The sequence below is a fragment of the Eretmochelys imbricata genome, chromosome 23 (assembly GCF_965152235.1).
Source record: "Eretmochelys imbricata isolate rEreImb1 chromosome 23, rEreImb1.hap1, whole genome shotgun sequence".
NCBI lineage: Eukaryota > Metazoa > Chordata > Testudines > Cheloniidae > Eretmochelys > Eretmochelys imbricata.
The window spans coordinates 17358682-17370685 of record NC_135594.1 but is presented as its reverse complement, the minus strand read 5'-3'; the positions used below and the strand labels follow the sequence as shown (position 1 = coordinate 17370685).

Genomic DNA, 12004 nt, shown 5'->3' with positions numbered 1-12004 from the left:
ATATTGAACACTTCTGCCATTGCTGCATTATTATTGACATCTCTGCTAGCCATAGAGTTCTCCTGGTGTCCTTTGCTTCCCTTATCAGTTTTCTACATTTCCTAGCTCCTAATTTATCTTCATTACTGTCATCTCCCCCTTTATTTCATTAGTTAGATATATATTTTTCCTCTCTTGCTGCAGATCTCTGATCAGACCTGTAACGTCCACCTCTGTCAGCACCAGCCATTGCTTAATGGGCCAGGAATGAGGCCCTAAACCAGCCCCTCTTGCATGTTTATGACCCATGCTTCTGAGCAGCAGATGTCACTCAGAGCTGTTGGGATGCCGCCACCCTGGTGAAAATTGTCGTTGCTGAGGCTGTAAGGGGGGATTTTCCATCCTTTAGCCTGAACTACAAAAGCATTTGTCATAACTATAAAGGGAATCCTAGAATCATAGAATAACAGCATTGGAAGGGACTTCAGGAGGTCATCTAGTCCAACCCCCTGCTCAAAGCAGGACCAATCCCCAATTAAATCATCCCAGCCAGGGCTTTGTCAAGCCTCACCTTAAAAACTTCTAAGAAAGGAGATTCTACCACCTCCCTAGGTAATGCTTTCCAGTGTTTCCTTTCTGTATACAGTGCTATAAAATCCCTCCTGGCCAGAGGCAAACCCCTTTCACCTCTAAAGGGTTAAGAAGCTAAGATAACCTCGCTGGCACCTGACCAAAATGACCAATGAGGGGACAAGATATTTTCAAATCTGGAGGGTGGGGGGGGACAAAGGGTCTGTCTGTGTGATGCTTTTGCAAGGAACAGATCAGGAATGCAGCCTTACAACTCCTGTAAAGTTAGTAAGTAATCTAGCTAAAACGCGTTAATTTCCTTTTGTTTAATGGCTGGTAAAATAAGCTGTGCTGGAGGGAATGTAGATTCCTGTTTTTGTGTCTTTTTGTAACTTAAAGTTTTGCCTAGAGGGATTCTCTATGTTTTGAATCTGATTATCCTGTAAGGTATTTACCATCCTGATTTTACAGAGGTGATTCTTTTACCTTTTCTTTAATTAAAATTCTTCTTTTAAGAACCTGATTGATTTTTTCATTGCTCTTAAGATCCAAGGGTTTGGGTCTGTGTTCACCTGTACCACTTGGTGAGGATTCTTATCAAGCCTTCCCCAGAAAAGTGGGTATAGGGCTTGGGGGGGATATTTTGGGGGAAGATGTCTCCAAGTGGGCTCTTTCCCTGATCTTTGTGTAAGACGCTTGGTGGTGGCAGCATAGAGTTCACGGACAAGGCAAAGTTTGTACCTTGGGGAAGTTTTAACCTAAGCTGGTCAGAATAAGCTCAGGGGGTCTTTCATGCAGGTCCCCACATTTGTATCCTAGAGTTCAGAGTGGGGAAGGAACCTTGACATGGTGGCAGAGCGGTGGGATCATTTTGAACCAGAAGCACAGCAGGATTTTAAAAGGTTTTCTAAAAGGTGATTGCAGCTGTAGATTTTGTGTTTCTTCCTGGGGGAGAGAGCAGCAGGCATAACAAAATAATTTTGCTTTAGGCTGAGAACAGCTATCGGCGGTGGGAGGGGGAAAGGTATCATGTTACAGCACAGCAAAATTTTACAAGCCAGTTTTTTGTTTTGTTGTTTTTCTTTCTAACTCTCGGGTGTAAAGTTAGTTAAAAACAGAGAGGCCAGGATGACAGAAAGCAAGGCACAACACAAACTGGAGTTAACCAAACTGAAAGCAAAAGAGAATTGTCGAATTAAAACGACTTGATAAGGAAGCCCAGGAGGCTTCCCACCAGAGAGCTATGGAGGCAGCGAAAGAGGCAGAAAAAGCCCAGGAGGTTACCACAGGAGAGCTATGGAGGAAAAGGAAAGAGATGGAGGAGAAGGAAAGAGAGGAAGCATCCACTGGAGATGGAGAAGGCAAAGGCTCAGCAGAATATACTGAATAACCCTAACTATCCTTCCCCAACAATCCACAAATGGGAGTGACTATGTCCACAGTATGAGGAATCCAGTGAGATTGCTGAATATTTTCTCACCTTTGAGAGACTGTGCACACTCCATCAAATTCCTGAAGCTCACAAGATGACCACATTGGTTGCAAAATTAACTTTTAAAACTCTGGAATAAGATGCTTATTGATGAGGCTTCTGACTATAATAAATTCAAGGATTTGGTTTTAAAGCAATTTCAAGTTACAATTGAAACTTACAGAGTAAAATCTAGAGCCCTTAAGAGAGGACCTGGACTAAGTAATGTGGCTTATATAAACCAGAGGAAGGATCTGTTAGATAAATGGGTTAAAGGAAGGGGTGTAACTAGCTTTGAAGGAATGTGTGATTTGATGACTCAGAAGCAATTTCTGAATATGTCCAAGGAGGATATAAAACAGTGTTTATGGGATAAGAAAATGGACTCAGCAGAAAGTCTTGCTTCTTATGGTGATCAATACGAGCAGTCCCGGACTGTCAGAGAGGTGGAGCAAACCGGAACAAAACGGGTGGAGGGAGGAAAGAGAAACAACCCTGGTCGCAGTTGGAGCGGATACCAGAAGCAACACCCTCAGACCACACCCTACTACTGGGGCAGCCTAAGGCCCCAACTACACACCAAGGAACACTCCAGACACCTTATCGTCCCACCTCACCATTCTCCAGCAACCCCCCTCGCCCCAGTGACCCGTCAGCTGGACGATGTTTTAAATGTAACGAGCCGGGGCATGTAAAGGCCAACTGCCCCAAGAACCCCAACAAATTGCAGTTCATTGCACAGGAATCACACCAGAGGTCCTCAGGCCCAGATACCTCCAGATACCCTCAGAGTGGAGGGAAATTGTGAGTGTGGGCGGGAAGAAGGTCACCGCGTAGAGGGACACTGGAGCGCAGGTGTCAGCTATCCATGCTTCCTTAGTGGACCCCAACTTAATCAACCCAGAGGCCCAAGTGATGATTCAACCCTTCAAGTCAAACTCTTTTGGCTTGCCTACAGCCAAGTTGCCTGTCCAGTACCAGGGCTGGTCAGGAACGTGGACTTTTGCAGTCTATGAAGATTATCCCATCCCCATGGGGATGCATTCGGTGCAAAATACAGGGGGGAGATTTCTATACACAGAGAACATGAAACAATGGGTGGGACCAGACACACTGATTATCATGCACATTGTAGGGAGAGTGGTCACTTTGGATGAGCTATTACCAGCAGGATAGTGAGTTTTTGTGTGTGTTTTTTGGAGGGGGGTGAGAGAACCTGGATTTGTGCAGGAAATGGCCCACCTTGATTATCATGCACATTGTGTAGCGAGTTGTCACTTTGGATGGGCTATTACCAGCAGGAGAGTGAGTTTGGGTGTGGGGGCGTGGAGGGTGAGAAAACCTGGATTTGTGCTGGAAATGGCCCAACTTGATGATCACTTTAGATAAGCTATTACCAGCAGGAGAGTGGGGTGGGAGGAGGTATTGTTTTATGATCTCTGTGTGTATATAAAGTCTGCTGCAGTTTCCACGGTATGCATCCAATGAAGTGAGCTGTAGCTCATGAAAGCTCATGCTCAAATAAATTGGTTAGTCTCTAAGGTGCCACAAGTACTCCCTTTCTTTTTACTGTAACCAGAGCGATCCCTTAAGGTGAGCTGTTACCAGCGGCAGAGCGGGGGTCGGCAGGGGGAGGGGGGACCTTTTGTGGTGATAATCAAGGGGGGGCCATTTCCAGCAGTTACCAAGACCATCTGAGGAACGGGTGGGGGGGTCTGCCATGTGGGTCCCACATCCGTACCCCAGAGTTTAGAGTGGGGATGGACCCTGGACGCCTTGGTACTAAAACAGCCTCCCCGCCCCCCCCAGCTTATCCCCCACCCCCCTACTGTCCTTTGGGGGGGAGAGGGATGGGCTCAGCTGAGTGTTGCCACCTGCCCACACACGCACTGGGGGGGGGCTGGAACTGAATGCCCCCCGGCCCTGCCCCCCATTTCCCCAAGAGGGAATAGTTCCCCCCCCCCCCCCAGGTGTTTCACTGGACTCTCAGGTCAGCGCCAGAGCTGGGACTCCTGAAGTCACACCCCCCCCACACACACCCGCGGGGTTGGGGGCGGTGCCAGGCCAGGCTCCACCCCTGGGCTCTAGGGGGCGGGGCACAGAGTGACCCTAGCTCAGCCCCGCCCCCTTCCGGGGGGCCTCGGCACCGAGCGGCCCGGCAGGCGCATGCGCAGTGGGAAGCGGCGCGGACCTCGCCCATTGGCCGGCGCTGGGTGGGCGGGGCCAGGAGGCGGCCAATGGCGCGGCGCGGCCGGGGGGATAAAGCCGGGGGCGGCCCCCGCGCGGGGAGCGGCGGTGGCTGCTGCCTCCGGAGCAGGGGAGGAGGGGGCGGGGCTGCGCGGCGCGGGACCCAGGCGTCCGGGAGCCTCTTTCCCGCCGCCGCCCCCCCCCCCCCCCCCCCGCGAGCGTCGCTCTGCAGCCTGGCTCGGCCGGTCCCCGTGTGCCCCCCCCCGGCCGGCAGCCGGGAACCGGGGGGCCCGGGGGGGGCCGGTCTCGGAGCACGGGCTGTGACCCTCGCCAGCGGCCGGAATCCGGGGAGCCGGAGCCGAGGTCACCGGCTGCGGCCCAGGGAAACCTGGTGGGCCACTGAGCGGGGGGAGCCGACGTTAATGGCACCCCGAAGAGTTGAACGGGGGGAGCCGACGGTTATGCTACTTTATATGAATGTTTAATAGGTTTGTTCTTGTCACTTAGGGTAAGTAAAGTAGTTGAAGCCTGTCATAAATATCAAGGGAGGGTAAAACCCTTTAAAATCCCTCCTGGCCAGAGGAAAAATCCTCTCACCTGTAAAGGGTTAAGAAGCTAAAGGTAACCTCCCTGGCACCTGACCAAAATGACCAATGAGGAGACAAGATACTTTCAAAAGCTGGGAGGAAACAAAGGGTCTGGGTCTGTCTGTATGCTGCGTTTGCCAGGATAGACCAGGAATGGAGTCTTAGACCTTTTAGTAAGGAATCTAGCTAGGTATGTGTTCTTTAAATGGCTGAGAAATAAGGTTTTGCCTAGAGGGATTCTCTATGTTTTGAATCTAATTACCCTGTAAGGTATCTACCATCCTGATTTTACAGAGGTGATTCTGCAAGGGTTGGGAGGATTTTTGGGAAGTTAAAAAGGAAATTTTTTTTTCTTCTTCCTTTGAGGCTGCTGGAAAGGGCCTGTATCATAGCTGCTTGTGCCAGGGATAGAACAGGAATGGAGTCTTAGAATTTTAGTAAGTAATCTAGCTACATTATGATTTCTTTAAATGGCTGGTATCCTTTATTTCTACTTTCTCAGATCCAAGGGTTTTACCAAACCTTTATTTTTGGGGGGTTTCCCAGTAGTGGATAAAAGTAAGCTTAGGAGGTTTTCATACAGGTCTCCACATCTGTACCCTAGAGTTGAGTTTAAGGAAGAATGCAAAGAGTAGGACTAACTGTCTCCCAGAGCAAATCCAGCACCAAATTAGGGGATTGGACATGGGCAAGGGTGGTGTTACCAACTGTAGATTTCTGCACACCAATAAAGAAACAAGGGCATCTACTGTGAAGTGCTCAAGGACTGACTTGTGTAACACCCAGAATATTCTCCTTCATAAAAAAATGCCTGTGTAAGACTGAGACTGTCCAGTTTGTCCATTTCATCCAGACACAAAAGTAAGCTACAACAGTTGGAGAGGGATGGAAAACAGATTTATTTGGGGTGGGGCGAGGCAAGAATATGACCACCAGGGAGCCACAGGCAGGAATCCAGAGCTAGCACCCCTCATCGGATCTGGGAAAAAGACAGAGAGAATTATGGGAGGAGGGTGGCAGCTCACTGCTGCCTTGCCACCCGCCCCAAGCACACGCCCCCCCCAAACTCACTGTGTACTTGTCCCACTTCTTCTCAGGGTCATAGGGCTCCCAGCGGCTGGCGGGAAGATGTGCTTGTTTTTCTCATACCAGCTGCGGAGGACGACCTTCCAGCATGGGACTGCGGGGGGGGAGAGAGAAAGAGCTCAGTGGGGTTGGGGTTGGGGCTGGCTCTCCCCACTGCACCTGGGCCTGTTCCTCACCTCATCCTTCTCCACAGTGGCATCACTCAGGAGTCTCACATCCTCATGAACGTCGAAGTTGAAGAGCGGCCCTGGGGAGTTGGGGGAGGTTAGACATGACACTCAGGATTCCTCCCCCCTCCCCCCCTGAGTAATGGGGCCAAGACTCACCACTTTTCCCTCTTGCTTTAGTCACAATGAAGTCGTAGAAGCTGTGATGCTGCAGAGGGGGAGGGAAAGAGTTAAAATTCCACATCCCTTCATGCTATGTGCCTCAGTTTCCCCAGTGGTGGGGTGAGAGACCAACAGACACTATCCAGCCCAGCCCCTGCAAGACCAGCCTGAGGGGGGGGGGGGGGTCAGTGCTGCCCTGGATTCCCCCCAAGACAGATGTCACTGAAAGTCCCTGATTTCTGTGCTAACAAGCTAATAAACCCATTTGTCACACTCCAGCTGGGAGGGCACAGGGCAGGGGAGGGCCCTTACCCCTGCAGTTGACCTGGGGGGAAAAGATGCTGCCCTCGAATCTGGGCTGAGGCTCAGGGGAGTGGGCACTAACCCTCTCAGGAGCAGGGCTGGGGGTGTAATGGCCACTGCACAGCTCCTGGGGCAGGGAGTGGGGGCAGAGGACCCTGGGAACCACTTACATGGGGGATGATTAGGTCCTCCTTGATGTACATGAGCTGCTCCACTCCGGCTGACCTGGGGTGGGAGGCAGTTGTCAGAAACGCCAGCCTCAACCCACCTCCCCAGTATGCACATGCCCCTGCCCTGCCCCAGCCCCCCCCCCCGCAACCTGAGCTCGCTGAAGTCCTTGCGCAGGATCTCGAGGGCTTTCTGCAGGAACTGCTGCATGGTGTTCCCTTTCTTCATCTGGGGGGGGGGGAAATGGGGGAGGTCAGGGCTGAGACAGCCCTCCCCCCCCCCCCGCTACCCCATCCATCTCCCCTACAGGGCTGGGACAGCTCCTCTGCCCCCCCCTTCCCCCCCACACACTCACCTTGACCGTGCGCCGGTGGCCAGAGCCATCCCAGTAGCTGAAGGTGATTTCAATCTCCTCGCCTGGGGGGGAAGAGGCATGGGTCAATGGGGGGAGGGGACAGTCCTCCCCCCAATCCCGTCCAACCCCCTCAGCTACAACCTCCCTCCCCAATGCCCCCTGACAGCCAGAATCCTCCCCCTTCTGCACCCCCCCAAACCCAGTAATGGCTCCAACCCCCCTTCCATCCCATCTCCCCACCAGGCCCAGCTGCCAGCATCCCCCAAGACCCAGTGGCGCGCAGTTCCCCTGGCCACATACTCTTGATCTTCTCCTGCTTGGCCTCCCACTCCTGGCGCAGCTCCTCGCGCAGGCGGTTCTCCTCCTCCTAGGGGTGTGGGGGGGAGATACAGCTCAGTCGGGGAGGGCCTGACTCCCAGGTTACCCTGGGGTCCCGGCTCGGGGGAGGGGTGTGTGTGATGTCGATCTAGGATGTTCACCTCACAGTTCCAGCTGGGGGCAGGGAGGGGGCCGGGGCCGGGGCCGGGCAGTACCTTGCGGTCCTGGCTGCGGGGGGCACGTACCTCGCGGTCCCGATCCGGCAGGAAGCTGGTGTCCACGTCTGGATTCTTTCCCAGTTTGCGCTTCTTGGGGGGCAGCTCTGTGGGGAGAACGGGAATGATACCCCCCTGAGACCCCACTCCCAGGCTGCCCTGCTTCCCCAGCCCCCCACTGCACCTCCTATTGACTGCCCCCTGCCCGACAGCGCCCCCTACAGCCCCCCAGCTCCCTTACACACCCCCACCACCAGCCTGGCCCCACAGTGCCCCTTCCACCCCACCCACCCTCTTTCTCCAGCTCTGGCTCTTCCTCCTCCAGCTGCTCTTCCTCCTCCTCCTCCTCCTCCTCCTCGTCGTCGTCCAGGGTAAAGGACAGACTGGAGATCTTCCGTTTCTGCTCCTGCTTCCGCTCCCGCTCCCGCAGCCGCTCCAGCTTCCTGGGGGTGGGGGTAGGGGTGGTGGTTAGTACCTCGGGGGGGGAGGGTCCAGCATCCAATGACAGGGGTCAGTGCCCCACGGGAACCTCAAACCTGGTGGTTGGTGCCCCATAGCACAGGGGGATCAGTCCCCCAACAGGGCCCCCAGACATGGGTCCCCACCTTGGAGAGAAGAGTGGAAGCCGGAGGAGCTGGGGTCCCCTGACAGGAAATACCCCTCAAAAGGGCCCCCTCCATCAGAGAGGACACACAATGACCCCCCCCCCCGCAGGTTGGCAGGAGAGCCCAGCAGTCAGACACCACCCCCCGGCGCCCCACTCACAGCTGCAGCTCCTTGGACTGCTCCTTCTTGGCCAGCTGCTTCTCCCGCTCCTTCACCAGGGCCTCCTGCTTGGCCTTCATGTCGTTCAGGGTCACCAGGCCTGGAGGGGTGGGGGTGGGGGGGTGTCAGGATGCCTGGGTTCTCTCCCAGCACTGGAGCAAGGGAGGCTGGGAGCCAGGACTCCTGGGTTCTTTCCCAGCTCTGGGAGGGGAGTGGGGTCTAGTTTTTTGTTTTTTTTGGGGGGGAGGGGCAGACTTAGGGGTCCCCTGCCCACACTCACCCACAGTGCTGGATTTTAGTTCTGCTTCCACTGCGTCGTAATGAGCGGAGAACTTCTTATCGATGTTCGACTTCATGATGTTCTCCTGTGGGGGTGGGGGGTGGGGCATGAGGAACTGGGGGGGCCGTTCTGCCCTATATGCCCTACCTCCTCCCCCCGGTCTCCGCACTTTCCCCGGTTCTGCCCCCAGATACTGTCCCCGCCCCCAGAGGATCTGCCCCCCCCATCTCAACACTGCCCCAGGAGCTCTGTATCCCTGATCCCTCTGCCCCCCCAACCCCCCACCTCCGCGATGCGCTGCCTCATCTGCTCCATGTGCTCCCGCTGCCGTTCCCGCTTCTTCATCAGCTGCAGGGCCCGGCCGGCCTCGCTGGCCGCCCCCTTGTACTGCGCCATGGTGGGGGCGGGGGGGACCACAACCCACAAGGTGCCCGGGGGGCTGAGGAGGGACCCTAGGAAGGGTCGGTGGAGGGGATGTAATGGGGGGAGGTCAGGAGCCCTGTGGCCAGCTGCGGCCTGGTGGTCCTGGATATGGGGGAAAAGGCAGGGGGGTCACTGGGGGGGGGGCAGAGGCTGGGGGCAGCCCTAGGCAGGTGGCAGAGGCTGGGGAGGTCCCTGGAAACGGGGAATCCCAGAGGGTTGTTGTGGACCCGAGAATCGGGCTGGGGGGGTCCCACGGCGGGATTGGCGGGGACTGGAGCTGGCAGGGGTCTGGGGCAGAGGCGGGGGGGGGTCTTTGGAGCCGGGGTGGGGGGGGCCAGGGCAGAGGCTGGGGTGTTGGGGGTTCTCTGGAGCCGGGGCAGAGGCTGGGGGGTCGATAGGGTCTCTGGAGCGGGGGGGGGGGGCAGAAATTGGTCTCTGGACCTGGGGGGGGTGCTGGAGCGGGGGAGTGGGGCAGAGGCTGGGGAGTTGGGAGGGGGCTGCAGCCGCGGGGGGGGGGGGGCCGGGGCAGAAGTTGGGGGGTCTCTGGAGCGGGGGGGGGGCGGGGCAGAGGCTGGGGGGGTCTCTGGAGCCGGGGGGGGCCGGGGAAGCCCTAGCGGGTGACGCGGGAGGGTCTCGAGGGGGGATCCCGGCGGCGTTTCCGGTCGGGCCCGCAGGACCCCGGGGCAGCTCCACGGCACCCAGCTGACGCGACGTCACCCGCACGCGCCGTCCGCCGAGTGACGCGAGGCAGCCGCTGCGTCACTCCATTATGCAAATGAAGGTGTGCGGTGCCCGGAAGGAGCCGCAGAGGCTGTCGGGAGTGGGCGGCCACCGCAAGGGGAAGGGAGGCGGGAGCGGGGTTGTGCGGCGGCTGGGGGATCCCCTACCCCGACCCGGGTACCCGCCCCCCCCCCCGGGTACCTCCATCATTCCCCCCCTTACCCGGGTACCCGCCCCCCGTGTGCTGCTATCCGCCCCTCTCCGGGTACCCACCCCCCCGTGTACCGCCATCATCCCCCCCCTTACCCGGGTACCCGCCCCCCGTGTACCGCCATCCGCCCCTCCCCCTACCCGGGTACCTGCCTCCCCCCCCCTTACCCGGGTACCCGCCCCCCGTGTACCGCCATCCGCCCCGCCCCTCCCCTCCCCTCCCTGGGTACCTGCCCCCCCCCACTTACCCGGGTACCCCGCCCCCCGTGTACCGCCATCCGCCCCGCCCCTCCCCTCCCCTCCCTGGGTACCTGCCCCCCCCCCCCAGTGTACCGCCATCCGCCCCTCCCCCCTACCCGGGTACCTGCCTCCCCCCCCGTGTACCGCCATCATTCCCCCCCCTTACCCGGGTACCCGCCCCCCGTGTGCTGCTATCCGCCCCTCTCCGGGTACCCACCCCCCCGTGTACCGCCATCATCCCCCCCCTTACCCGGGTACCCGCCCCCCGTGTACCGCCATCCGCCCCTCCCCCTACCCGGGTACCTGCCTCCCCCCCCCCTTACCCGGGTACCCGCCCCCCCGTGTACCGCCATCCGCCCCGCCCCTCCCCTCCCCTCCCTGGGTACCTGCCCCCCCCCAGTGTACCGCCATCCGCCCCTCCCCCTACCCGGGTACCTGCCTCCCCCCCCAGTGTACCCGCCATCATTCCCCCCCCTTACCCGGGTACCCGCCCCCCCGTGTACCGCCATCCGCCCCGCCCCTCCCCTCCCCGGGTACCTGCCCCCCCCGGGTACCTCCATCATTCCCCCCCTTACCCGGGTACCCACCCCCCCCGTGTGCCACCGTCCGCCCCTCCCCCTACCCGGGTACCTGCCTCCACCCCCGTGTACCGCCATCATCCCCCCCCTTACCCGGGTACCCCGCCCCCCGTGTACCGCCATCCGTCCCGCCCCTCCCCTCCCCTCCCTGGGTACCTGCCCCCCCCCAGTGTACCGCCATCCGCCCCTCCCCCCTACCCGGGTACCTGCCTCCCCCCCCCCGTGTACCGCCATCATTCCCCCCCTTACCCGGGTACCCCGCCCCCCGTGTGCTGCTATCCGCCCCCTCTCCGGGTACCCACCCCCCCGTGTGCCACCATCCTTCCCTCCCCCTACCTGGGTACCCGCCCCCCCGTGTACCGCCATCTGCCCCTCCCCCCTGTGTGCCGCCATCATTCCCCCCCTTACCCGGGTACCCCGCCCCCCATGTGCTGCTATCCGCCCCTCTCCGGGTACCCACCTCCCCGTGTACCGCCATCATCCCCCCCCTTACCCGGGTACCTGCCCCCCGTGTACCGCCATCCGCCCCTCCCCCTACCCGGGTACCTGCCTCCCCCCCCCCCTTACCCGGGTACCCGCCCCCCCGTGTACCGCCATCCGCCCCTCCCCTCCCCTCCCTGGGTACCTGCCCCCCCCCCAGTGTACCGCCATCCGCCCCTCCCCCTACCCGGGTACCTGCCTCCCCCCCCCCGTGTACCGCCATCATTCCCCCCCTTACCCGGGTACCCGCCCCCCGTGTACCGCCATCCGCCCCCGCCCCTCCCCTCCCCCGGGTACCTGCCCCCCCCGGGTACCTCCATCATTCCCCCCCTTACCCGGGTACCCACCCCCCCCGTGTGCCACCGTCCGCCCCTCCCCCCTACCCGGGTACCTGCCTCCACCCCCGTGTACCGCCATCATCCCCCCCCTTACCCGGGTACCCGCCCCCCGTGTACCACCATCCGTCCCGCCCCTCCCCTCCCCTCCCTGGGTACCTGCCCCCCCCCCCCAGTGTACCGCCATCCGCCCCCTCCCCCTACCCGGGTACCTGCCTCCCCCCCCCCGTGTACCGCCATCATTCCCCCCCTTACCCGGGTACCCGCCCCCCCGTGTGCTGCTATCCGCCCCTCTCCGGGTACCCACCCCCCCGTGTGCCACCATCCTTCCCTCCCCCTACCTGGGTACCCGCCCCCCGTGTACCGCCATCCGCCCCTCCCCCCTGTGTACCGCCATCATCCCCA

At 59.3% G+C, this 12004-nt stretch overlaps 2 protein-coding genes across 3 annotated transcripts in view; both read right to left on the bottom strand.

The window, feature by feature from the left end:
* Positions 1-5676: 5676 nt before the first annotated feature.
* On the bottom strand, positions 5677-9337 carry FAM50A (family with sequence similarity 50 member A). 2 transcript variants are annotated; one of them, XM_077840129.1, is made up of 12 exons: positions 8899-9335; positions 8614-8698; positions 8334-8433; positions 7860-8011; positions 7599-7675; positions 7336-7402; positions 7036-7097; positions 6832-6908; positions 6683-6737; positions 6207-6255; positions 5866-6127; positions 5677-5773 (listed from the first exon to the last, which is right to left on the bottom strand). In XM_077840129.1, the coding sequence occupies exons 1-11, from the start codon at positions 9007-9009 to the stop codon at positions 6000-6002; spliced, it is 963 nt and encodes a 320-aa protein (XP_077696255.1). In that variant the 5' UTR covers positions 9010-9335; the 3' UTR covers positions 5677-5773; positions 5866-5999. The 2 variants fall into 2 exon arrangements, with proteins under 2 accessions (XP_077696255.1, XP_077696256.1); XM_077840130.1 differs by lacking the exons at positions 5677-5773; positions 6832-6908 and having other exon boundaries at positions 5996-6127; positions 8899-9337.
* A 309-nt stretch (positions 9338-9646) lies between these two features.
* Positions 9647-12004, bottom strand: part of TAFAZZIN (tafazzin, phospholipid-lysophospholipid transacylase) — a 4436-nt gene continuing 2078 nt past the window's right edge. Inside the window, exon 6 of the mRNA XM_077840226.1 lies at positions 9647-9847. Coding sequence (XP_077696352.1) covers positions 9647-9847 — 201 coding nt within the window. The remainder of the gene's footprint in view (positions 9848-12004) is intronic.

What these genes read in the sequence shown, in the direction of transcription:
- FAM50A (XM_077840129.1), bottom strand. Translation starts at nt 9,009, where the DNA reads ATGGCGCAGTACAAGGGGGCGGCCAGCGAGGCCGGCCGGGCCCTGCAG. An exon ending in CAAGCAGGAGAAGATCAAGA is followed by an intron (nt 7,098 to 7,335) that starts GTATGTGGCCAG and finishes CTTCCCCCCCAG; the next exon opens with GCGAGGAGATTGAAATCACC. An exon ending in AAGGACTTCAGCGAGCTCAG is followed by an intron (nt 6,738 to 6,831) that starts GTTGCGGGGGGG and finishes CTCCCACCCCAG; the next exon opens with GTCAGCCGGAGTGGAGCAGC.